The sequence below is a fragment of the Mixophyes fleayi genome, chromosome 9 (assembly GCF_038048845.1).
Source record: "Mixophyes fleayi isolate aMixFle1 chromosome 9, aMixFle1.hap1, whole genome shotgun sequence".
Classification (NCBI taxonomy): Eukaryota; Metazoa; Chordata; class Amphibia; order Anura; family Limnodynastidae; genus Mixophyes; species Mixophyes fleayi.
In genome coordinates this window covers 27,848,273-27,875,320 of record NC_134410.1, presented here as the reverse complement: position 1 = coordinate 27,875,320, position 27,048 = coordinate 27,848,273, and the positions used below count along the sequence as shown (strand labels likewise).

The 27,048-nt window shown below is 40.8% G+C and overlaps 3 protein-coding genes across 6 annotated transcripts; 2 read left to right on the top strand and 1 right to left on the bottom strand.

Moving 5' to 3' along the window:
• Positions 1 to 3,382: 3,382 nt before the first annotated feature.
• On the top strand, positions 3,383 to 4,321 carry LOC142101405 (3-galactosyl-N-acetylglucosaminide 4-alpha-L-fucosyltransferase FUT3-like; the record flags this gene model as incomplete). Its single annotated transcript, XM_075185867.1, has 1 exon — positions 3,383 to 4,321. A coding segment is annotated over one exon (939 nt), but the record flags the coding sequence as incomplete, so codon positions are not given.
• An 11,169-nt stretch (positions 4,322 to 15,490) lies between these two features.
• Positions 15,491 to 18,734, bottom strand: FANCF (FA complementation group F). 4 transcript variants are annotated; one of them, XM_075187131.1, is made up of 3 exons: positions 18,519 to 18,734; positions 17,539 to 17,721; positions 15,491 to 17,411 (listed from the first exon to the last, which is right to left on the bottom strand). In XM_075187131.1, exon 3 carries the CDS (start codon positions 17,391 to 17,393, stop codon positions 16,353 to 16,355), a length of 1,041 nt encoding a protein of 346 aa, XP_075043232.1. In that variant the 5' UTR covers positions 17,394 to 17,411; positions 17,539 to 17,721; positions 18,519 to 18,734; the 3' UTR covers positions 15,491 to 16,352. The 4 variants fall into 4 exon arrangements, with proteins under 4 accessions (XP_075043232.1, XP_075043231.1, XP_075043233.1 ...); XM_075187130.1 differs by lacking the exon at positions 18,519 to 18,734 and adding an exon at positions 18,274 to 18,511; XM_075187132.1 differs by lacking the exon at positions 17,539 to 17,721.
• A 58-nt stretch (positions 18,735 to 18,792) lies between these two features.
• On the top strand, positions 18,793 to 26,056 carry LOC142102324 (uncharacterized). Its single transcript, XM_075187129.1, has 4 exons — positions 18,793 to 18,910; positions 20,409 to 20,601; positions 22,599 to 23,600; positions 24,102 to 26,056. The coding sequence occupies exons 1-4, from the start codon at positions 18,846 to 18,848 to the stop codon at positions 24,237 to 24,239; spliced, it is 1,398 nt and encodes a 465-aa protein (XP_075043230.1). The 5' UTR covers positions 18,793 to 18,845; the 3' UTR covers positions 24,240 to 26,056.
• The last annotated feature ends 992 nt before the right edge of the window (positions 26,057 to 27,048 follow it).

The following is a 27,048-nucleotide window of genomic DNA, read 5'->3' as shown; positions in this document are numbered from 1 at the left end:
ATAGCTCCCTTCACCATGCTTGTGGAACTACAAGCACCAGCATATCCATGGCAGCCAGGGCATGTTGGCACTTGGAGAACCACAAGTGCCAACATGCCCTGACACCCACGGCTGGCTGGGACCTGTAGTTCCACAAACCAAAATGTTTACAAATCCACAACACCCTTGTTAAAACCACTAACATTTATTAAAAATAATAAACCCACAATAATGACAGTAAACACCCTAATTTACACCACATATTTTTATTAAAAATAATAAATCCCCAATATACTCACCAATGAAGTTTTCTTCTGTTGTCAGTAGCTTTCAATCCAAAAATGATTGTCACCAAAGTCCAAAATAAATTTGTATCCAAAGTCCATGCTTGACCATGTCCAAAATAAATTTGTAATTCCAAAAGTCCTGCTTGTAATGTCTTCTGTTCTTCTGGCCAGGGGGGCCCCATTGTTGATTGCAGTCTTCTGTTCTTCTGGCCAGGGGGGCGCCATTGTTGATTGCAGTCTTCTGTTCTTCAGCCAGGGGGGGCCCATATTTGTAACATCCCCAATTCTTCTTGCTTGATTGAAGGAAAAAAAAAAGTGTAGGACCGCCGCAAACAGCTTCTACATAGTAGAAGCTCCGATACGCAATGAGCTTAGCTCATTGCGCTAGGTCTATTTATAGTATTAGGGGGTTTTCACACTAGCGTGGGAAAATCACCCAATACTATAAATAGACCTAATGCAATGAACTAAGTTCATTGCGTATCAGAGCTTCTACACAGTAGGAGCTCCGATGCGCAATGAGCTTAGCTCATTGCACTAATTCTAATTATAGTCTATGGGGATTTCCCCATGCTAGTGGGAAAATCCCTAATATCCTCTAATATATTTTTAATAAATGTTAAGAACAGTGTTGATATAACAAATATATATTATTTGGTACACAAAGCATTAATGTTAGAAAACAACTAATATTCTACATTTCAGACAAAATATGTGAGCCATGTTATAGACCATTAAAAGAAATACAATTAAATGAGATAAGGCATGGGAGGGACGGTTGTGCCTTTGTTTGACATTTATGCGATGTCAGAGTGTCAAGTTCAAGCTTTTGATGACGGGAGTACTAATCCTGTACTGTAATTATCCTATATTTAAAACCAGGTTCTCACAAAACATCCAAAACTCATAAATCCCTTCTTGTATAAAGAACATTTGTAAAGACATGTCTCAGAAGAGACTGTACCAGAATCCAACATAGAAGATGCTTATTATGTGAGGAGCATTGACTGTGGCTTTTTATCTATCTTTTCTCTTACATTCCTTAGGTTCTTCCAGAAAACGTAAGTATTCACAATTATTTTTTCTTTACAAAGCAGCAGACATGTTACAACTGCACACATATTACCATTGGGGACTAGTGGCAAACACATAAAAACTGATATATAAATTAATGAATTAATTCTGACATTTTAGACCTAATTGGTCACAAACCATAGTGTGTATAGACCCGAATATACTGATATTGATGGTTAACATCTGATGTTGAGCCATCATGTGTCCGTGGGGACAGATTGGCAATGTAGTTGTGCTGAGTTCTCAAATGATCAGATCTTTCAGCTTTCAAGAATGACCACACACATCTATACATGTATGGCTACATCTGACAGAGGCATGGACCTCAGTTGTCAGGATCCCTCAGTTATATCAAATCATACTTCAACCTAAACCATAGTCTCCGTGGACCATTGCTGGCATTCCCTTTACAGTCTACCTTACACTCAGCTTCCTAAATGGTCCCTCTTTCTTCATGATCTGACAAGCATTCAATCCACTGTAAGTAGAATTTGTTTTATATTTTCTCCTTCAACACCACCCAAAACAAAATGTTACATTTCTTTAAATCTCTTTTGTGGCTCCTCATTAACCACTGTAACATAAAAGGGTACACTCATTTTTTAAAAGACCAGTAAGAACTAAGTCAATGTACCCCCCCTCCCTTAATAGCATACCCACCCTATTCCCCTCTCTGCTTGTTGTGCAGGGCTTCAGTGAGAAGCCCTGCTGGTGTAACACTATAATCCTTAGTATCAGGATCCTATCTTTGGTTGGTCATCTGAGCGTGTGAGGTCGCACTTGTTTGACCAGGTTTGAATGTCTGCCTTTCTTCAGATTATTACATTAGAAGGAAGTCAGTGAGGAGCAGTTGGACTCTCCTGATGGGTTATTGCAGAGTACAATGACAGCAGCATTCTAAGTAGTAACTGATCAGATACGTCCTAAATTCTAGCGGTTACACTCATTCTGTCCCCTTTGATTTAAAAATGCAGAATAGGTGTGGACATTATAATCTGGTTCATTGAACATACCTATCAGCTTTTCCTGGTGGGAATTTCAGGACACTTCAGGTCTATATCTGCACATGTCATTCTTCTGCCCACCCAACCATGCACCTACACATGCTTACCTTCACCCACAAATTGGTAGGTCTGCCCTTGAACACAGTTGGGAGGTATGCACTCACATTCTTGGCAGTCCAGCCTAAGTTGGGTCTCTTGTTGCTACAGGGTCACAGAAGCCCTGCACTATGGGGAAGAGGGCGCAAGGTGGTAATTATATGAGCGTTTGGTATTTACTGGTCACTTCCACTCAGGCACTCTCCTGTATATCTTTTATCTTGCTTGGTGCAACAGGATTCCATCTCTGGACAAATCCCAATTGTCTCCTTCCCAACCCATGCACTCCCATTTGCCGACCCTTGTCTTTAATCATCCTGTCCCACGCATCCTGTTCCACTCTAGCCAACCCTCTTCCAGTTCCTGCCATTATGCATTATGTATAATCCCCTGCAAATAAGACTTGTTTAAATGGTGTGTTCTTATGTTATTCATTTTAATCAGTCAGTTCTGATGTCATAAGTTCAGTATTAATGAGGAAAACAGCAGGAAATACATTATTTCTTTTATAACATTTACTCTGTTTAGCTGTTCATTAATTCTCTCTCGAAGCTGAAAAATAGAATACAATTAATAGACTGCCCTAGAGTGAGAGTGCTAGATTGAGAATCTAGAGTTCAGTGCAACCTTGCAAAATGTAATATTTTTTTTTCCTAACAAGTTTGGTTACTAGGACTATAATATCCAGACGACTCTGCTATGAGGGAGTAGGGTAGTTCAGTAAGAGCCTATGGACAGTTAATTGTAAAATATTTAATGCAGCTCCTTTATTTTTACAGGTTAAATATCATGTTGAAACCATTCCACCACCACAATCTGATCTTCCTCATCCCCATTCTCTTCCTTGTGATCTTGTTTTTCTGGACCAGAGGGAGATTAGGTCTTTTAGTGGACTCTGACTGTAAAGAGAGAGAGATCATTTACAAAACAGTGGATCAATCCTTAAAGAATTACACGAGCTCCAGACACAGTGAGGAGAAAGACCTCCTTGTTCTTGTATGGGTCTGGCCTTTTGGGGAGCCTTTCCCATTAGACACTTGCCAGAGTGTTTATGGTATCTCTGGGTGTAAACTAACAGCAAACAGGAGTTTGTACAACACTGCCGATGCTGTGGTCATGCACCATGTAGACATCATGGGTGACAAAAAATCTTTGCCGCAACAACCGAGACCTCATTATCAACGTTGGGTATGGTTCAACATGGAACCTCCATTGATCATTAAAAATCTACATTTCCTGGATAATCTATTTAACATGACTATGACATTCCGCCAGGACTCTGATGTCTACAGACCCTATGGTCGTATTGAAGCCTTGAGAGAACCTCAGAGCTTCATCATCCCAGCCAAGTCTAAATTGGTCTCTTGGGTGGTGAGCAAGTGGTACCCAGGTGTCCGACGCAATGTCTATTATGAAGAGCTGAAGAAATATATTCCAATTGATGTCTATGGGAAGAAACACATACAGTTGTCCTGGGATGACTTCTATCAAACCATCTCCCAGTACAAGTTTTACCTGGCTTTTGAAAATTCCATTTATAAGGATTATATTACGGAGAAACTATGGTCGAATGCTTTTGATTCTTGGGCCGTACCTGTTGTATTAGGGACGTCTCGTAAAAACTATGAGCGTTTCCTGCCTGGAGATGCTTTTATTCATGTAGATGATTTCCCAAGCGCAAGGGACCTAGCTTCTTATCTTCTGGAGTTGGATAAGGATGATAAAAGATACAAGAAGTACTTTAACTGGAGATCCCAATATCGTGTGAGAAGAGAAACCGGATGGGACAACAGCTACTGTAAAGCTTGCCGGGCACTGCGTCATACCCACTATTACCAAGTTATCCCTAGTATGGAAAAATGGTTTTTAGAGGACATATAAGTATCAACACTTACTGAACAGATCATTATTGGATATGTTGGTAAGTGATGACTTATGAGGTATTTTGTCCCAATGTGTGTTTCTGTAGTTATCATTGTTTAATAACAGCCAATAATTTATATTTCACTAACATTTTTTATGCATCTTCGCTTAACCCATTCCCACCCATGCCTACATACCACTTGTAGAGCATTTTAATACATACTCATAACAAAAATAACTAATGGAATAAAGTGTGGTTTTGTCTAGTGGGGAGAAAATTATTTAAAAAAATTAAGGAAACATTGTATAATGACCACGTAAACAAACTAAACCTGCAATAATTAAATTATATTCTAGTACGGGTTCTCAAATTTGTGGATCTCTGGGATTATATCACCTTTGTGCAGTGGTACAACCGGACTCTACGTCCCATCCCAGACAGCTGGGTGTGGTTGCTGTGGAATTTCTGGTCTAAGCCCGTGCGTTTGGCTCATCTCTCTGGGGAAGTGACTGCCAATTGTGATAAAGATCAAAACAAACTGTAGTATCTTCTTGGAGTGAGTATAATCTTACCTGGTCCTCATCAGATAAGCAAAATAAGCTGATAATGTTTAGACTTTGTACACACATTGATTCATTCATTAACTACTCCTATATGTTAGTGACTTGTGGCAGTGGCTGAGATGTGGTTCTTTTCCGGCACAATGATAAAATTAACCAAGGAGTTTACATATTAAGGGGTAGTGCCAATATTGTTGATGAGATAAATTGTTTTGGCACTCAAGCAAAAATAGCCAATGTGCCTTGCACGTGCCCTTCCCAATGTTACCTTTAGCCCATTAGACACATCATAGAGCCCATCTCATCGAATTGAGTAATTTTCCAGCATTATAACAGACATGACCCCAACACATTATATAAGTAAGGTGGAGCCACACAGAGCCGAATCCTTGGTGGCCAGGGGTGCCATAAGGAGCTCAGTTCCTGGTGGCCAAGGGCAGGATACAGAGTCCAGTTGGCCAAGCATAGAATACAGAGTCCAGTTGGCCAAGCATAGAATACAGAGTCCAGTTGGCCAAGCGCAGAATACAGAGTCCAGGTGGACAAGCGCAGAATACAAAGTCCAGTTGGCCAAGCGCAGAATACAGAGTCCAGTTGGCCAAGCGCAGAATACAGAGTCCAGTTGGCCAAGCGCAGAATACAGAGTCCAGTTGGCCAAGCGCAGAATACAGAGTCCAGTTGGCCAAGCGCAGAATACAGAGTCCAGTTGGCCAAGTGCAGAATACAGAGACCAGTTGGCCAAGTGCATAATAGAGAGTCCAGTTGGCCAAGTGCGGAAAACACAGTCCAGTTGGCCAAGTGCATATTACAGAGTCCAGTTGTTGGTGACCAAGTACATTACAGAACCTTGTTCCTGGAGTTTAAGTGTTAAATACTTTGCTGGGGGCATTGTTTGGACAATGTGTGGCTGCATCCTCCTATCGGTCCTATAGATAGGAGTCACATGGGACGCGCAACACGTGACAGGTGCTGCCCCATGTGACTCCTGTCTATAGCTCTGACAGGAAGAAGCAGCGAGACACAGGGATCCGTGCTGTTTTCACATTAAGGAAGGTGGCTGGTCCTGAATGAGGGGAAAGCCACCCACTACCACACTGACCCCCTCCGCTAGCACCCGTTTCGGTGGGAGGGGGACTCACAATTTATTTTTTCAAAAAAGCAAAACATGCAACGGCCTACTGGGAAAAAGTCCAAGTAGGTTGTATGGCCAATCCGTCCCTGGAGGAGAGGGTGATATTAAAGGGCACTCCTGTTACTAAACTTGCTGACTGGCTTAAAGAGAACAACAAAAACCTAACCCACCATTCTGGCCACAACCTCATTTCCAGTCCCATCCCTGTCCAGTGGGCAGCTAGGTCACTTACCACTTTCACTAAAGTGACTGAACACATCCTATTACTGTGGTCCCTCCTCAGCCAGTTACTGTGTCCTCTCTCACTTGCTAGGATATATTTACTAAACTGCGGGTTTGAAAAAGTGGAGATGTTGCCTATATCAACCAATCAGATTGTAGTTAGCATTTACTTAGTACATTCTACAAAATGACAGCTAGAATCTGATTGGTTGCTGTAGGCAACATCTCCACATTTTCAAACCTGCAGTTTAGTAAATATACCCCTCTGTCTCCAAGAAACACATGACTTTTGTGCTTCTATCTGGTGGAATCCAGCTCTCATGGGAGAGACTTCTTGTCTGCCTCAAAGTGATCATCAGTCTGGATTTGCAACTTCTTTCTCTGGGGCTCATTTAGAGATGGCTTGCATTTACTTTTTGCACATTTTGCATTTGCCAATCACATTTAAGGTTCGCTGCTCATTTTAAAATGAGTGTTTTAAAATATTTTTATTATTAAGCATTAATAAATATTTTTTTTAAAAAAAATATTTACATATTTAGAATATTGATTTAATAAATAATATTTCCACACTACTGTTTTGAAAGTTCATTGTTTGCCACTCGAAGTTTGGAATTAAAAAATGCTTAAAGATATCAATTAAAGCTCAAGCTGGCTCGAACACTGTCAAACCTGTTTGACTTTCTCTTACTTAACTTTATCTTTTTAATCAATTTAAAATTTAAGAAATTCTACCGAATTTCCAAATGTTTTGAATTTCCAAATGGCTTGAGAAATGATATACGAATGGTTTGAGAATCTTTAGTTAAGAATAACCACAGGCATAAGTTCAATGTAGCCAGAAAATTGTCATATAAAACACATATAGAACGTAGCATCCAATAGACTTTAATTGCCACAGCAAAAGATGGAGAGCTATGTTTAAATTGAAGAAATGGCACCAGTCAAGAGACAGCTGTGTGTCACAAATGTTTTATATGAGGGACTGCAGCTTTCCAAAACCGTGCATAGTCTATTGTTTTGTTAATAAGAAAACATATAAATTATCTTCAACCAACTAATGTTTCCCCATAGACCTTACCTGTTATAACACCTTCTCCATGACTCTACTTTGTGTTGTGTGCATGTCATGCCATAAAATGCAGCTTTCCCTGTAAATGACCTCTTATATATCTTATATACCTCATATAGTTCAGATTTTCTATACAATTGTATACCATACTTGCCAACTTTTCCTCGTTGGCTTCAGGGAGATCCCAGGGGAGGTGGGCGTGCGGGGGCGGGGATTGACAAATCACATAATATTGGCCACACCCCCTAAACGATTGACACTATTTCGGCCAATTACAGCAGGGGGCTGGGCTAAGATGTCACAGTATTTGCGTCATTAAGCCCCCCCCTCAACTTTTCTATTCCAAGGACGAGAACCAGGAGGTTGCTCTGCTCTCCCTGGAAGTCTCCCAGAAATGCGGGAGTCTCCCGGACATTCCAGGAGAATAGGCAACTATGCATTAAAGAAAAGCAGCTAATGAATCTCTAGAGACTAAGGTGTCTTTTACATTTCTGTCTCCATTACTGAAGTCATGTTGTCTTACCTGTCAGTCTTTGATTAAATCTTGGTCTCCATGAAAATGGCCACCTTCATAGGCATCAATACATGGACATAGGACACAATTTCTGAACTGTGTCATCATGCCACAGATGCCGAAGCCAACCACGTCTTGTACTGGCTCAGCATCAGGGAGAATGCCAGACTCTTCAGGGAGTGAGGGAGATCACCCCTATTTCAGGGAGTCTCCCTGACATTCAGGGAGAGTTGGCAAATATGTTGTATACAGATCTAAAGGTACTTCTAGGTATTGCGAAGAAGATGAGCCCGGTAGCAGTAATGGTGGATATCAAACCGTTTGTGCACAAATATCTTTGCCAATAGCTCGCTTTTATATAGATTGGTGTGACTGTGTTTTATACAGGAAACTCCAATCCAGGAAACAGTGGCACAGATGAATAACAAACCAATCATGCACAATTAACTTGCTAATAGCTAATAACCTCCTTGCAGGGGTCCGTGGTGAACACTGGGGACATGTTAGACTCTGCGCTTCGTTGCCCCGTAGCGTCAACTACTACACAGTGGTTTGTGACAGCTGCCCAGTTATGTGAGGAAGGAGCGAAGCTATCAGAATCCCTGAAGCCTCCTTCTTCAACTTGTGGTACTTGTAACAGAAAGATTCAAAGGGCACTGTCCCTTGTTCAGGTAATCTTGGTAAATATTTATGCCCATTAAGAGATATTTGGAATAAATGTGCAACATTCTGGAGTATTTGAGACATACAAAGTGTTATGTGACTACCATTTGTAACACAAAAGGTTGGGAAATCCTACAGTAGGAATGAGGAGATGTCTTCTAAGTGGCCAAGCACCCTGGGCTCATTTTGAAACAAGCTGAAACCTTTTGTGGATACTGAGGAGAATATTTACTAAACTGCGGGTTTGAAAAAGTGGAGATGTTGCCTATAGCAACCAATCAGATTCTAGCTGTAATTTTGCAGAATGTACTAAATAAATGATCGCTAGAATCTGGTTGCTATAGGCAACATCTCCACTTTTTCAAACCCGCAGTTTAGTAAATCTAGTCCTGGGAGTTGAATGATGGAGGAAAGTATATATATATATATATATATATATATATATATATATATATATGTATATGTATAAAAACAACAAACAGAAACACATTACATTTTTGATAAGTTACAGGTACTCCGTAAAAATAGAAAGGCAGGTTATTTAGTGCTGAACAGAATCTTCTTATGTAATAGTTTAATCCGCAGTTCTCCAAACACAATATAAGAACAAGTCTTTCTGGCTTTTTTCATTCTGACTTTTAAAGCATTGTTAAACGAGGTATGAGTTACCAAGCACAAGCAACCATCCTGACAATTATTGGAGATTAGACACAGCAAGCAGCATCATGTTAAAATAACAAATAATAGTGTGTATTAAAGCCTCTCACTGCCAAAAAGCAAAGGACAAAAGCTGAAAAAGGGCAGAGAAAATTATGTAATACTAGCAGCAAAGGCAATCTTTGTAAAAGCTTGTGTGCCAGGCCAAGGGTAGGAGAACCATTTGGGCTCATGTCCTCCTGAGATTTATTGGAAACTGAACCAACTGTGACTGTAGTTTGAGGAACTATGGATGCCTGTGAGGCTCAGCTCTGCCATGCATCAAATTGTCAAAGTCGAATAATTGGATGAAAGAAAGTATATTGATTAATATTGTTTTACGGTGCGATTGCGATCAGTACATCACGTGTCATGACGTAATCGCACGATAAATAACGCACACACACACTTACACATTCACTTATATATATTTCATATTTATAATAGTTCAAATCCACAGTCGTTTATGAACATATGTAGCAGAGTTTATGGCAGTGGTTCCCAAACTTTTGCAGTTCGCAACACCCTTAGAGTCTTCAAATTTTTTCAAGGCACCCCTCCAAAATAATTACTGAGGAGTCCTGTTTTAGAAGTAGGTGGGTCAAAAAATTGTAATAAGTATTTAGGTCAGGATAGAAATACTTTTTTAGTTGTATGCAAAAATGCCCCCTCTGCATCCAGGCACTCTGCCCCCAGGCACGCTGCCCCCTCTGCAGCCCTCTGTCCCTCTCTGCTGCCCGCTGTCCCCCTCTGGTGTCACGCTGTCCCCCTCTGCTGCCCCGCTGTCCCCCTCAGCTGTCACGATCCTTCTCACTCTGCCCCTCTCTGCTGCCCTGCTGTCCCCCTCCACTGTCACAATCCTTCTCACTCTGCCCCCCTCTGCTGCCCCGCTGTCCCCCTCTGCCCCCTCCGCTGTCACGATCCTTCTCACTCTGCCCCCCTCCGCTGTCACGATCCTTCTCACTCTGCCCCGCGCAAGCCATAAAAAAAAGAAAGAACACAAAAACTTACCAATCCGCACGGCGCCAAGACCCAGCATCCACCTCTCTCCCGCAGCTGTCACTGACATCGATATTCAGTGACAACCTGCGGGAGAGAGGTGGATGCTGGGTCCCGGCGCCACGCGGAGTGGTAAGTTTTTGTGTTTTCTTTTTTCTATGGCTGGCCTGCGGACCCAATGACAGCGACGCGGCACCCCTGGGAGCCGCGGCGCACACTTTGGGAACCACCGGTTTATGGTGAAATATTATAATGTTATATGAATTTAGTGAGATCTAAGGTTCAGGTCACAAGGAAACATATCATGTCTGGTATCATTCTAATCCCCTATTTATCCGCTGACTGTTCAATCGCCTAAAGGATAGCACCTTGCGTATGCTAGATATGGAATATAGGGAATAAATCAGAATGGTATTGTCTGTGTAATGTAAATGATCAGTTTGAACTAGTTCTTGGCGGGAAGATTAGTATACATCTTCTGGAGAGCTGAACCCCACCCTTGGATGGCATCATTTGAACTGGCCAATGATCTGCATTACACTGGACCTTCCTGAAGCCTGAACCTATGTAAACATGCCAAATCATCTGTATTGTTTTCACTGTATCACTGAGTGTATATAAGCAGGGGCTCTGGGACCAGCATGCAGTCACTTTGACCACAGACTTCAGGACTGAATGACTGTATAGCTGGATCAAGCAGAGCACAGCACTGCGCAGTGTATGTATCGGCTGTACTTATTTATTTAATTGTTATTCTTTTGCTTTTGCTAATAAATCGCTTTGTGCTTTGGAACCACACAAATCGCATAGACAATGATTATTGGTAAATTATAAAATAACTTTGATAAAATCCATCCCTCCTCAGAGATGACAGTGTATGACCAGCAGTGGTCTCCTCTAATTGGAATACCAATACCAAGGCCAATACCAATATAATTGTAATATCAGGACTCCACCTAAGAAGTAATGTGGGTAGGAGAGGGTTAAAAAATAAGGTAAGACGTTAGGATGGTATGTAACACATTTAAAAGAACCCATTGAAAGAACTTTATACTTTATTTTACTTTATCTTTATATAAACTATTATGCCATACAATATTCTTTATAGCGTGCTCAAAATCTATAAATATAATAATTATAATTTTATTTTAAAATGTGCAAATGCTCCCACTGACAAACCAGACTGATCATCATCTTATTTTTTTAATATTGAATACAACTTTTAAAGTAATTCTGCGAGGCATGTGGGTGTTTCCACAGTGACTAGCTGAATATTTGCAGCATCTTTATATAGAAAAATAACATCAAGCTGTCATTTCAATAATTGCCGTAAATTACAGAAAAAATGTCTTTCATGTCATCTCCAACAAGTACATGGTTTACACCCTGGACACATTGAATGTTATGGCAAGTGACATTATGAAACAAGGTTTACATCACCCAGGTGAACCGATGATTGGTGCAATCCTGTCCATTAATGGCCTAATGATCACAAGCTATCATTCAGGAAACAGCCAGGGCGTAATAGGTATATTTTGTAAGTAGTGCTAATTATGTCTAAAGGCATTCTAACCCTATGCTTTTCATTTCCCTTTGTATTTGTTCAAAGTAAATATTAGGAGATTAATATGTAAATGTTTTAGCATGTAGGTGTTACAAAGTCTGCTTGCAGAGTTCAGTACAGTACATGTTAGTAATTCAGTACAGTGCCATTGTTTGACTTTTCTCTACTATCCCTTTATTTACTCCTACAATCCTTTCCCGTAGTCTTATTCAAATGTGATAATCCTTTCACACTACAGCAGTTTGGGGGGAAATGGTCTAGTACAGTGTTGGCTAACCTGTGACACTCCAGGTGTTGTGAAACTACAAGTCCCAGCATGCTTTGCCAATATATAGAAGCTTATTGCTGGAAGGGTATGCTGGGACTTGTAGTTTCCCAACACCTGGAATGTCACAGGTTAGCCAACACTGGTCTAGTAACATGTTGAAGGGTATGATGTCATGTCAAGGCGTAGCCAGGATTTGAAAAAAATAAATAAATATGACAGACAACAGGCAAAGAGATTTACACAAGATCCTATGTTCTCTCACACCATGCGCAGGGAGATGCCATAAATCAGCACTAGGAACAATGACAGACTTGGGGCCTTTGCACGGCATAAAGATGCGTCTTAGTGCAAAATTGATGAACTTGTGTCTGTATTTACTTGTGGTTGTGAGAGGTGAATTAGGGGCAATAAAAGGAAAGTGCAGGTTAGCATGACCCTTTGAGATGTGCTATACTTTCATATACATTAGCTATAGTTTTTGCACCTGCGTAATCCTGCTGCAAGTTTTGAAATTGATGATGATGATGATGATTGGACATCTTAACTTTCACAGTCATTCCTTTTAAATGGATCCATCTCTTACTCACAGCGGAATCAGCCATCTACAGAAGAATGCAGGCTGTTAATTCCCATATCTGAATAATGCCAGAGATTTCTCTGGCCGTAAGCAACCTTCAAGCTTTACTTTTCACTGCTAGCACTAGGACCTTAACGCCATCTCAGGAAGCCCTTACTTACGTTTTCTAATGGCGTGCGGTCCCGCTGGAGAGGATCGCTTCGCAGGCAGCACGCTTCTCCCTCTCTTACTCCAGCGTTGACTTTACTGCGCATGTGCTAAGAAATATTGGCGCATGCGCAGTAAGTCAACTATGTTTCTTCAATACAGCCAGTCCCTTTCTCAACAAAACAAGAGTTTTGTTGCAGAGATGGATTGTCACAGAGGATCACACGGCAAGTAAGTGTCCATTAATAGCAGTGATACATCTTTCTGCATCGCTGCGATCAGCCGCAATACTGATACCTAAGTACTGCTGCCCACTGCCCAAAATGATATATAGACCCCCATATATATCCCCAGGTCATAACTCTATTGTAGTGTAGGTTTATTAACAAATCCGCAGTGGCAGGGCCGGAGGAAGCAATTCAGATGATAACGGACATAAGCCGAGGTCAGGTGTCCAAAGCAAGTAGAGTAGTCAAAGACAGGCCAAAAGGTCAGGGCTGGCAGCAAGCAGCGATATCCAAATAACAAGCAGAGGTCACGGCAATCAGAGTTCAAGCAGGTCCACAACAAAGCCAAGGTCAAAACAGGAAATATATCAGGAGTCAGCAACTCAGCACACAGCAGAGCTATCCACAGGGAATTAAACGCTATAACCGGCAGGGAGGCTAAGCCCTCCCTGCCTTAAATACTGAAAAGCACCAATGAGAAGGGAGATGGGAGATTTTGTTAATGGCCCCCAGGAGTAGAATAATAAATTAAACTAATTAGCCCTACAGGTGCTAGATCACACGCGCCCGGCTGTCAGCATTGCAGAGACGCGGCGCTGATTTAGAACAGCGTCCCGGCCGTTTCCCTGACAACGGCCGGGACACAGGAACCGGAAGTGACGTCCCGGCTGTTGTCATGACACATGTAGGAACAAGCAGTGGCTCCCCGCCGCTCGTAACAGCCTGAGAGTTTAAACAACTTGAAAGTCATACCCAAGAGAAGTACAATTGCAATACTTGATGTCTCATTGTACTGAGGATTAAGATTCATCGGAAGCAGAATTATATTTTGATCCATTTCTGATCTTTTTTTTCCCTTAGTATTGAAGAGGGATAAGTTTGTGATCTGGCATCTAAAATGTGATTCAGTCATTTCTTCATTTACAGGAGCATTCCCTGCTCCTCTGTAGGGCACACTGCCTTGGAGGTAAACGTATCAAGCTGCGAGTTTCTGGCGGGTTTGAAAAACGGAGACGTTGCCTATAGCAACCAATCAGATTCTAGCTGTCATTTTGTAGCATATAATAAATAATAACTAGAATCTGATTGGTCTCTATATCCAACATCCCCACTTTTCAAACCCGCAGGAAACTCGCAGCTTGATGCATTTATCCCTTGATTTTTCACCACCTTTGAAGTGGTGGAGATTGGATAACTTTCTATATTTTCACTGAGACCAGTTTTGCACCTTGTAGTTGCACTTCTACAGAAAAGTGTATTCCTAGGTCAATCAATGCATTGAAAACATTCAAACACACAGATGTGATACGTGTAGTAAAGACATCCCCAGTGTCCCCCCATTTATAATAAATTTAAGACGTAAACAAAGATAAACCAAACAGTATCTTAGAAGAAAAACTGAAAAGACTAAATGGATAAAGGCTGGGATTCTAAAGCTGCAGACGGATTCCAAGAAATGGAAAGTGGATGAGCTCAACACCAGTTTTCCCAAAAATGGCTTGGCAGGACGATAAACACTCACACAAATAAAGTAGTACAAAAACATATTGTTTGTGGTTTGTAAAAGAGCTTTAGGGCTAGATTTACTAAGCTGCAGGTTTGAAAAAGTAGGGATGTTGCCTATAGCAACCAATCAGATTCTAGCTTTCATTTTGTAGAAGGTACTAAATAAATGAAAGCTAGAATCTGATTGGTTGCTATAGGCAACATCCCCACTTTTTCAAACCCGCAGCTTAGTAAATCTAGCCCTTAGTGATTATTCACTGAAAATGACAATTTTTTTATAGACTTTAAATAACATCAATACAATTCCCTGATGTAAAAATAGGTAATCATTTGTATTCTTCAATTGTTTTTTTTTTTTAAAACATCATGTTTTTCTGGGGTATTAATTCACAATCACATTCCTTTTTTTTATCATTTTCTATGCGATTCATGTGCATTTATTATCATTTTTCATGTTCAATGTGTACTTGTAAAAACGGCCAGATTGCCTTCCTAAAGGTGGGGACACGATGATTTGCGGGCAATAGGACTGACACGTCCTGGCAATATGACTGTGGCCTGTCCGAGGTGTAGTGCAATTTTTTTACACTGCTGCTATACCAAAAGGAGCGAGACCTGACGGGCTGAGATCACTTAAGGAGAATAGGATTTATTAACAAAAGAGACAAAGGGATAGATATACTAAAACTTCTAGAAGAAAGAGTGGAGGTGTTGCTCAGAGCAACCAATTAGATTCTAGCTTTTTACTCACTACATTCTAGAAAACGATAGCTAGACTATGATTGGTTACTATGGGCAAAACCTCCATCTTTTCTAGGTTTTAGTAAGTTTATCATAAAGATTTTAAATACTCACAGAATAGAGCAGACATATGTCATATTGCACAAATGTCCCCGACGGAAAAAGATACATGCTGGATCAGATCATTCGTTGCTCCTTTCAACCTGAATGCTGAGTTTACTCAATTGCCTGATTTTTTCTGTGGATTAAATATAAAGAGACTTTTAAAAGACCAATGATTGACTGAATCCAGGGGGGCTTTTATTCATAGAGGTGCATTTAACATAATATACCTTACATCCTAAGTGACCATCCGTTTTGTGACTATTTAAAACAATTATGCCCTGATAACATAAATATCCACCACCTGCACCATTTGTAACTATACATAGAAGTAGCATTCACAATGATGTTGGTAATCAAACTTGAATAACACTTTTTGAATCATTCTGCATTCGATAAGCTATACTAGGATCTTTCTCCTAGTATTGCCACTGCAATGGGACTATACAGAGTCCTGTGGGAGGTCTTGGTGTAGAATTCACATGTTCTCACTCCCTAGTTGAATAGTTACAGTAAATACAAGGTCAGGGATCACAAGCAGAACTTTGAAGTCAGAGTTCTGGCTAAGGTCAAAATCAAATTTAGACAAACATTGCCCAGGGAGCAGACAGGCAAAACTGGTTATATAAGGCACTGTAGTCGGTACATCACCAATTTGACTGCATTATACCCTATTTCATGGCTAGTAACTCACTCCTTAGTGTGTTGTAAACTGTGTTTATTATCTCTATATAATAAAAATATAAACATCAATTACATCACCAGTCACAAAAGAAAAATATGGGAAAAAAATATCAATAATATTAAATGTTATGCATCATGATAGAAAAGTGTTGTTCAATTAATTTTACTATGTTATTGTGTTATGAAATTTAAATGGCTTGGCAGGTAAAGTGATTTGTTCCTTCAAAAGTAACAAATAGGCTGTTAGGAAACTGGATAATGTAAAAATAAAACAATGAAATAAAAAAAAAAATGCCACAGATCATCTTAAAACATAATTATTCATTTTCTGGGCAATGTAAGACATTAAGATCAGATTTACCCCAACAAAAATTTTAGGATTTATGTATTTCAATCAATAAATCAGTCCATATACTGATTGCAGGTTCCTCATAGTCTCCATCCTGACTTTTCAATGTGTGAAGTCTAGTTACTGTAATATCTCTGAGATCCTCAGGTCCTTTCATGAGACATCTAAAATGACGTATTAGTCCATCAAAAGACAGTTGAGGAGCATTACTAACCCAGCTTCCAGACAAGTCTTGCTCCATACCACCACCAAGCTTAAATAAGCAATCCAAGTAGGCATTTCTGAACTTGGAGCACTGCAAACTTAAACTTGCCAAAACCTGGCAGCTTGCATTTAGGCAGAAGCCAGTCCATGAAACATCATTTGACAGCAACCAGTCAAGAAGAAGTTCAGCCAAACAGTCCTGATGGGAAGAGCTCAATGCACCATGAGTTGTCAACACGACTGCTATGAGGTGGTAAACAAGTGGCTGGGAAATCCCAGAAAGAACATCCGAGACAACAGATAACTTCTGGTTATCTTCAAACACCTTCAATCTGCTCTCTAGCATGTTCTTGAGTATATCAGCTTGTGTTTTTACTACAGGGTTATCCAATGGTTCTCGATGTCCATCAGAAACGAACAAAGGAAGCAAAAGGAACAGTTCTGAAGCAGCTTTCTGTGATATAATGTGTTGTAAACCCAAAGACTCAATAGCCTTGGAATCAGAGTCTCGGAGTAGCTCAAGTAGATGCTTCAACACGTGAATGGGGACGGCTTTGTTCTGTAGAAGAGACATACAAAGTATAGCCTTGCCTCTCCCAAGATCATTGAAAGTTATGTGTTGGTAGTTCTTCATGTAAAGACGAAGTTCTTCATTTTTTACATTAAGATGATCTTCAATAACATTTCTGAGGGAGATATTGGCCTTGAACTGATGGTGGACATGTTGAAAATAACTTCCCCATTCAAGGGCTCTCTGTACATTTAAGACATCCCAGTCTTTGACATGGGCACTTTGGATCAAAGCAAGGACCTCAATAAAATGGTCTAAATTCTCCAACATGGTATTCATCTTCCCAGACATGGTGTAATGATGCTTTATCTAAAACACAGAGAAAATGCAACTCATGTAAAAACCTGACAAAGTAGAGGTTGCAATTTATTGCAGACGAAAACAACATAGTTTTATTTAAGCTAGGATTCTAATGCCAGTGAAAGATGTTGTTTACCTTCAGATGATTTACTAGTTTGCAAAAATCACACACTCTCTGCTTTATCTATCCGACTGCCCTCTACAGTTTTCATCCATGTTTTTAGATGATAAGTCAGAGTTGCTGATCATCACGTCCTGGGGCGTGACACAAAGCTGGTCTTTGCATACAAGTATGTCTACAGAAGAGCTGCACTGTAACCTATGGGGGGATATGAATATAATAAATTATGCCTGGTGATATAAATACAAGTCCAAAAATGCATTGAAGGAAACTGGAATCATAAGTACTAAAAGCTACACAATGTACATGCCAATAAGTTAAAGTTATCTGATGGCAAGAAACTCCCTCTAATGGGGTTAGTTCAGAGTATTAACCCATATTTATAATGGCATTCAAAATAATGCTCTCCACCATGGCTATATAGTGTGGACAACACACACATTTAGAAAATTATATATTGTACAGGAAATTATAAAAGTCTGCACCAGTCAGTGAATATGTTGAGCATGACTGACATTTTAAATTAATTTTCATTGACACACTGCATAGTCAATAAAGTAGAAAAAAGACAAGTTCAACCTTTTATAAGTTCTAAATGTGTTGATCCTGAGGAAACAAAAGCCCCAGAATCATCTGCCAAATTAGCCTCACAGGAAAACACTATTTCTTTCTTGTCCCATACTTGGCAATAAGCTGTTTTTTTTTTGCTATCAGCAGTAAAATAGTCTAACTAGCTTAAGTGAAAAATACCTTTGTATATAGTCGATAATAAATAGAGCGAATGGTGGGAAGTAGACTACACACTATACGAACCAGAGCTATTATTTGGAAGGAAGGTGTTCCAAGTGAAAAACCACACTAAAACCTAGGCCTACTCCTGGCCATTATGATCAGCTTCTGACTACAGTGTCCTTGGCGAGAGCACAGCAACTGTAAGATTCGCCATATTTATTATTCACACAGACATGACCAGGACCGCACGGAAATCCTCTCACCCTCTCTATGATCTGGATCTAAGTTCAAACAACGGGGTAGAAACCCAAGGCGCCATCTTTGTCGAGGGCACAGGCTTCGCGCATCCCCTCCCTCAGCCGCTTCCACCATCAAAATATGCCTTTCAGACTGCTGCGCCGTAATCTAATGACATATCGGTGTTATCTCCACAGTCGACGGCGACAGGGACCGCATAACGCCTGTTCGCTGCCCTGACTTAAAATGGCCGCCGGAAGTTGGCTGCGACCGTCGCGCATGTCCGGTGTGCGAGTATGACGTCACGAAGGGAACGGAAGACGTCATATTTTTTTTAGAGCTAGAGAGAGACGATGCCGAAGTGCTGCGTGGCCCTGGAGTGTAGGAGGACGGAGGGGGGCAGAGAAAGTTACTATAAGTAAGTGTGGGAGGTCTGTGTAGTACGAGAGGGCGATGTGTCAGGTGTAAAGAAAGTCGTTATGGTTGGGGGTCAGGTCTTAAGTTGTATTATAGGTAGGTTGGTTTCTGCACGGTGCGTAAATATATAGTTGAACCCTAAATCCTATATTAATGATAAACTTCATGGTTATCCCGAGCAGTGGCCGAGCACCACCGCTTACTGTAATGTGTTATGTATTACATGAGAAACGGCACAATCCCCAGCAGCCAATCAGGGCCTGGGTTCATGCTGTACTCTGCCAGTGGTGAGTGGAAACTGATTGGTTGCTAGTGATTAGTGCACATATACATTTTGTTACTAAATAATCCACAATATGTTGTAATTGAATATTAGGGAGAAACAATTTACTGAGTACACGAAACTGTAATGTTAATGATGGAAACTGCTAGGAGTGCTCCAGAGCTGCACATAGGTGATAAAACAGGCCAGTAGTGTATGTATTCACCTATGTACTATCAGACTTCTGACATTTTGTTATGGTAGGGTAACTTTTATACACAGATGTGATCAGGTTACAGAGGTTTTCCATTTTTGCAAAGTGTTTACACCACTATCTTGCCCCCACATTAGTATGCATATCCCACCCCTTTATCTCTTCTTTTTGCTCATTGCAGTGGGATCTGTACTTAGTAGTGTGACCGGGGAATGGAGCTCTACAGCTTATGTAAAGCTATAGATGAGCCACAGAATTCAGAGCAATGTAATCTGGCTCTACAATCAGCGCTTCAGTCATACCAGTTTGCAGTAAGCAAACTACAGAGGCTGCAGGGAAAGGAAATACTTTTGTGGTCCACAGGGGCAGCTCTCTAACTTTCAAAAGGGCTAAATGTTACCCTTAATCTCAGTAATAAGGTAAAACTATACATTTAATCAAAGAGACTGACACTTATCTGTAATAACATCATACTTGCCAACTCTCCCGGAATGTTGCGAGAGTCTCACGGACTCCTGGGAGAATGTGACAATCTCCCGGATGAAGTGGGCAGAATTGGCTTAAAAACGCAGCGATTCCCGGTGAATCCGCCCCACCCCCTGCTGTAAAATGACGCGCTTGCGTCATTACATCACTGGGGCGGGGACAAAATTACACAAATTTTGGAGCCCCGCCCCCATCACGCCCACTATCCCGGAATCCAACTTTCAAAAGTTGGCATGTATGAATAACATATCAGCAGACATTTTAAACAAGTGTTGCAAGTTATAACAAACACATCTAAAGCAAGAAGGAGATGGGGGGCCCCAGGTGTAGGCTCGGAGGGCCCCCTGTTGCCCATCACTGATCTAAATACTGGTGCTGGGCATAAAAGTGGTGGTATAAATGCTCCTATCAAACCTGAAAGATATATTCATATCTCAAGTACAGTTTGCTTCACAGTTTATTAGCAGACCTGCGGTCTGTGTGTCTGTCATGATATTGTAGTTTCATTAGTTTGCATGACTTTCTGTTTCCCACTAGGTTTCCTTTACACGACAAAGTGCGTCTCAAGCAATGGCTAACAAATATAAACATGGAGAATTTTTTTCCCACCAAAAATCAGTATCTGTGCAGCAAGCACTTCAAGCCATCTTGTTTCCAAGCCCGCTGGGGAGTCCGTTACCTCAGACATGATGCTGTTCCCACCATCTTCTCATCCGGTGGGGTGACTGTGGTATGTGTTCTGTTTCCAGAAGTGTTGACTATTGGTGTCAGGTTAAGATCAATTGATCCATCTACCATTTTTTTTATTTATTAATGGGGTTTTCTACATACAATAGTACATTTGTGGTCTCTCCTCTTGGACCCAGCTGTTTGCCCAATGAAGCTCAGACCACTACTTACTTTTATTGGTGGGATCCACATGTAGAAATGGCGGCCAGCTTCTGATTCACTGAATGACACGGCCATCCAATCAGTAGTCGTGTTTCTTTTTAACCAAGTCCTGTGGTGCTGCTACCTGGTTCAGTGACAAACTGCGGAATTCTCACGGGAATACGATCCCCGGTGTACTTCTGTAGTGGAAGGGGAGAATTGTGCACAACCCTTCTTAACATAGAATATATCTGTAACCAGAGTTTGTTTGCATGCTTTTATTCATACTTGCCAACTCTCCTGGAATGTCCGGAGACTCCCGAAATTTGGGTCTGTACCCCGGACTCCCGGGAGAGCAGGCAATTATCCCGATTCTTGGCGGCTCAGTAAATTAAACAGAGGGGTCGAGGCTTTGTGACATAATGTTCGCTGCATTTTGGCCGCCCCTATTTTTATTGGCCGAACCGGTAATGACTGTATTGGAGGCAAGGCTAACGACACAATTCTTTGAGTCCCGCCCCCACACACCCACCTGCCCCCCGGGACACAAGTTGCCAATGTTGGCAACTATGCTTTTATTACAACCAGATTTGTTGGAGCATTGCTACGGGCAGGGGCGGATCTAGGCAACTGTTCTACCCGGGGCGATTTTAGGGGGGGGCGATTTAGGCCCGCCTCCTTTCTAATTTCTAAAGCTGCTGACGGCTGCACAGTATGTGCAGGTCCGTTCAGCATTGGCAGTGTGCTGTCCCGCTGCTCTGATTGTGTTTAAAACACAATCAGAGCAGCCAGGCAGCATACTGTCAATGCTGAACGGACCTGCACAGTGTGCAGCCGTCAGCAGCAAGCCCCTGCTAGGGGGGGGGGCGATCGCCCCGATCGCCCTCCCCTGGATCCGCCACTGGCTACGGGCATGTACAACTCTTCAGTAAAATAACATTTTCTAATATTCGACGTTCCACACAGTCTTACATTTTCCCATTGTTCAAGAATTTTGTTTATTTTGTAAAATGCTCTGGTGATATACTCTGATTTCAAAGCTCATGCTTTACTGAGCCTAATGTCCCTGAAATAATTAATGTGTGTTATATTTAAATGCCTCTGTCAAGCTTGCTATCTGTCCTATCCTTTAGCAAAAACTGACATTTTCAAAGGGTTAGATACATCTTTATTTTGGCTCATTTATTTTTGATCCAAAACCAGAGCTTGTATGATTGGTCTGCTCATCTGTTAGATAATAGAATTGTTCTGTACGGACTCCAGATTATTGGATTGACACATGGTCTGAGCCAGTGATGCAAAGGGGGGGGGGATTTGTTTATTTTAGGACTGGTTTTATTGGATGCCCATTTATTAATTCATTTGGGACTTAGGGTGAACTTTTAGACAATAGTCATCATTATTGTACTTTGAGGTTATTCAGCCTTAAATTATTTGCGAAGAAGTTATTGTGTGTGGTAATTAAGATGAAAATATAAGATCTAAATCTTTCAGAAGAAAAGTAATGGCTTTGATCTCTGACATTTAAACAGTAGACAAGTCACAGATAATTAGTTACTTTGAAGCCATGTTCTGCTGTGGTATGGTCCAAAAGTTTGTCCCTAATGCACAGTCATAGGTACCAGAAATGTAACAGTCCTTATATGACTGATGTAATAATCTGTCAGGAACATTGTTGACTTGGATTAAGTAAGAATTTATCAAAAGTGTTGCAGAGGAGAAAGTACGGTTACACATAAAAACCAATCAAATTGATATATATTTTTAAATTAACTTAAAAAAAATGTCTATTTGGAGTATACATGTATTCTCTGCCTTGGTTTTAATATGTACTGCTACATCTCTCCTATTTTTCAGAATAGAACACATGCTGCAAAGTCTAAAATTCTGAACTCTGCTCAGAATTTAAATAATGAAGTCTGCATACCCACCGTTTCACAGTTAGGCATTGGCGGGACTCAGCCTCTTTCGGATACATTGGCAATTACCCTAGATCCCAACTCATTAACCAGTCAGATGTCCATAGAAGGAGCAGAGGTGTTGCTCAAGAATGCCAACACTCTTACTATTCACAATACAGTGATGGGCGCAGTGAATTTATTACCGCTAGTTCATATTGTGGAATCCTTCGATGGGTTATCTTTGGCTCTGGCACCATCTCAAGGCTTTTCATCTGTAGCCTTGCCCATTGAGGTGACAGGAGCACAGCAGATGCATGATATGCCTTTGGTGCAATCTGTTGCAATCCTATCGGAAGAACACCTAGCATCCGCATCATTGCAGTGTGAACTTTATAATGGTCAGATCTTGCAATGTGCTGGGGAAGATGTGCCCACTTTTATTGCAATGAGTGAGGATTCTGGTAGTGGTGCACTAGTTATAGAAAACATCTCAATAGAGCCGTATTTTGAAACTGAACTGCCAACAACCACACCAGCAACAATGTCTACAGAGGATGTAATGGCCTATTTAGAAACCATGCAAACCGCCACAGTTGTTCCTGTTCTTTCAACGGGCCCTCTTCCACCGTTGATGCCTTCTCCAGAGACCGTGCTGTCGACCTCCATAACAAGGCCCATATCGTCTACAGTTCCTATTGTGTCAAAACATATGAAAGAGGTGTCTGGCAACATATCGGAACAACTTTCCACAGACCCAGCTAAGGAATTAGAGGGTCTCTCTGAAACCTTAACAACTGGAGAGATGGTGTCGGTAGTGGTGAACTTGCAGAAGAAAGTGAAGGCTCTTCAGCAGAGACATCAGAAGCATTGTTCCAAGCTGGAGGTCATGGAAGGTGTTGTCGAACAATTGAAGACGGAAAACCTAGTTTCAGAAGAGAACATGAATTTGCTGGAATTGGTAAGTCTGTAGCCCGTGAGGAACATGGTTAAGTTGTGGCTGTAGTTGAAGTGTTAACCAAATACTCTGTTGTGCATGTTCAGCTTGTACCTGCTGCACAGTGTAGATCCAGAAAACAATCTTGTTGAAAGTTAACTATATTTATGGAATAAGTTTGGGAAATGGTAATTAATTAATTTCTTATGTGCCGCCAATGGCTAGCTTTGTGCCTTCCCCACCAATGCAGATCTCCCATGACAGTAATTTCCACCACATTCCACCTTTTTAAGAATAATCGCATAACAATTACCTTTTTTTTTTTTCATGTTGAGATGCTAAAACCTGCTACCCTTATTGTGACCTCTGTAGGCCCAGGCTTATGTGACCTTGCTACAAATCTTGGCCTGGCTTTGTCATAAACCATTGTTGACAATTGCATATCTTTGTTTTATTTGGATTAGATTACTGTACCTGTTTACTTATTACGTTTATTTAATGTGTTTTTTTTTTTTTTTTTTTCAGGCCTGTCTCAATTCCACCCCTGCACCAACAGAAAATAATGACACCATTGCAATTGTTTGTCAAGATGATGACCAAACCTTGATGTATTCTCTCCCCAGCCAGGATGAAAACCGGACAATGTATCGTATAACAGAGTAATGATCAGATCCTATCTTGAATTTTTCCCCATAGTTTATTGTCCACATAAGCTCTCTACTGAACATATAGGCTTAAGGAGTCTTCAGTGCATTATCAAGAGAAGAATAGTTTTATATATGGTGTTTTGCAACTAGTCTATTTATACAGTGTCGTTTAATTTTGTTTCTTAAGTTGTGTACGCTTATGTTGCCGATCGTGGCCCTGCTGTCGCTTTGGTTTATGGTGTGTAGTTTGTGACAGACAGAGTCTATAAACTGAAACATGGTGGAGGTGGCGTGATATTTCAGTTATTTACATCTGCAGCAAGATTCTCTGCTGAAGTTGCTTCAAATATAACCATTTGTAGAGATACTGCTCTTAAGCTTTGCAAACTTCACATTAAGAAGAGTGAATCCTCCTGATTCTTTGCTCCCTGTTTTCGGGGGATGGCTAGGTTTGAGATGATGATGTGCATTGTATCAGATGAGTATCCTTCTAGGATATCTGCCACTGGAAGGTGTATCTCAGGAGTGTAACTGTGAGCACAGACTGTCTAACTCCACTTATGCTCATCTAAGTACACCTGTCGCCTGCAGTTAGTCATTGTGTGTTAGCCGACTGAATGTTCATGTGAATACTCCCTATCCTATCGCTATAAACCAGGGATATTTGTTACTGGTGTCTAGTGAACTCATAAACTACATTCCCAGTGATGTCACAGGTTACTAGTGACTAAATAGACATTTGATTGGCTTAACTAATATTTGTGAGAATTTGTGGGTTCAGGGAGACGTCCTGCTCGATCATTCTCCAGCGGGTAGAAGGTACGGATGCTGTTTTCTGTTGGGTGAGGATAGGTTATAAGCCATACTAGCTTTGATATAGATAAATTCCCATCCCCTGCCATTGTGGTTTTCTTTAATCATTACCATTGAACGGCTGTTGTATTTATTTTGGAATAATATAGATTTGCGGAGTGAAATTGGGGTACTACTGTTTCTGAAAGACTTTGTTCAATTGCAGTTGCTTTGTAAAGTTGTGCGAGCATTGTACCGATTTTTTTGGGGAAAATTGGATAGATGAAGCTGTTGTGGTCATTCATGTCTGGATACGTATGCATGTAAGTAACTGAACAGCTAGACTAAATATAGGAAAGAGAGTTTGCATAGTCTGGGGAGATTACATTCCTCTTACAAGCAGGGATTGTGTATACTAGTATCATTATGTCACATTCCTCTGTGTCATATCCTTACTCTCCCCAAGCTACAATCTTTATACAAGACGTCTACTAGTTTTCTTTTTACTTTTCTGATATTCTCTGCTGGCTTAAGGTTGGTTAAAGTATTGGACTCCTCGTCTTCTCTAAGGGTTCAATGGCAGGCCAAGCCCTGTTTCAGGAAAGTACAGGTTTTCCGTGAGTGGAGAGAGAAGGGAATTGTGTTTAGTGGGAGAGTGGACCTAATCTTTTTTGCAAACTGATTTGAGAGCCGAAAGATCCAACTCACAAGTAGATAGTTGAAAGCTAGAAAATCAAAACATATTTACTTCGTTTTATTACTAGAAGGCAATAAATTGAAAATCGGCACCAGTTAGGAGATATCTGTTAAAAAGAAAAAAAGTGTAGACTTCCGACAATGGAGACAGGATGGGCCAAGGTTAGTTTAAAACCTTATAGCTGGACATTATCCTAGAATGAGAAGATAGAGAGCACCTTTTAATAATCTGTTTTGTGTTTTGTGATTTAATATTGATTTATGTGCAATACTACTTGAGCTTGTTTCTGAAAACTTGAATCTTTTGTTAAATTATAAAATTATTTTTCCCTATGATTTTGCTTATTTTGTGTCCAGTGTCTGTTTACTGCACAGTTGTACATTTACTTAGAACTTCTTACAGACTCGGAAGCTAATGTACGGACTTTAATACCAGTTACATGAGGACAGATGCAAGTTCTTGCACAGTGCATCATCAATGCCGGGTGAAAGCAGTTTGGTTTCTGAGAGGAGCTGGGTAAAATTGGATGGGGGGGGTGGGGTTGTTCTTTGCGTGAGGCAGCCTGTCTTCAAGTCCCCCATACTCATGCTTAACTTATGCCAGAAATTAGACTAAACCAATAGTCTTATCATTTTAAATGGAAATGTTAAAATTAATGAAGGGGGAGCGGACTTTGAAGTGGCATTTTTAAATGATTGTTTGGTCCGATAAAACATGATCGTGGGAGTGTACACACTCTTGTAATATCATATTATTTGGTTTTATAAACTTCCTAAAAATCATGAATAGTGATGGAACAAGGTATGCAAACATCCACTTTAGTGACCAGCATTGTAGGCAGATATCTAGATGTGTACGGCAGGGTTTCCAAAACCCAGTCCTCAGGGCTCCCCAACAGTGCAGGTTTTCTGGATCACATGTGACATAATTAGGACCACCTGTGGATCTGTTACAATGTGTCAGTCAGTAATGAATACACCTGTGCTCCAGCAAGGAGATATGGAAAACATGCACTGTTGGGGAGCCCTGAGAACTGGGTTTGGGAAACCCTGGTGTACAGAGTCACAATCTTTTCAGCAGATCTCGGGTCTGTTGGTAAATTGTAGAGGTGTCTTCACAGGAATCGGCATGGGCGTCGGGACTTTCAGTCGTTGCCAAAATAGTTATAGAAATTGCATCTGAAGTAAGATTGCATTGGTGTGTGACCAGCTTTACTCCTACATATGTTTTCAATAATTATCTTATCGACACTACCATAGGACTCTGATCTTTCCTGTACCTAGTTTCACAGCTCTTGTACACTGCCAGGAAGGGCGAGGACCTTCCTGGCCCTGGG

Bases quoted from the DNA above. Each gene is read 5' to 3' on its own strand.
- LOC142102324 (XM_075187129.1), top strand. From the start codon at position 18,846: ATGCCGAAGTGCTGCGTGGCCCTGGAGTGTAGGAGGACGGAGGGGGGC. The intron at 18,911-20,408 runs GTAAGTGTGGGA...GTTTCCCACTAG, and splicing joins GGCAGAGAAAGTTACTATAA to GTTTCCTTTACACGACAAAG. The intron at 20,602-22,598 runs GTATGTGTTCTG...CCTATTTTTCAG, and splicing joins CATCCGGTGGGGTGACTGTG to AATAGAACACATGCTGCAAA.
- FANCF (XM_075187131.1), bottom strand. From the start codon at position 17,393: ATGTCTGGGAAGATGAATACCATGTTGGAGAATTTAGACCATTTTATT.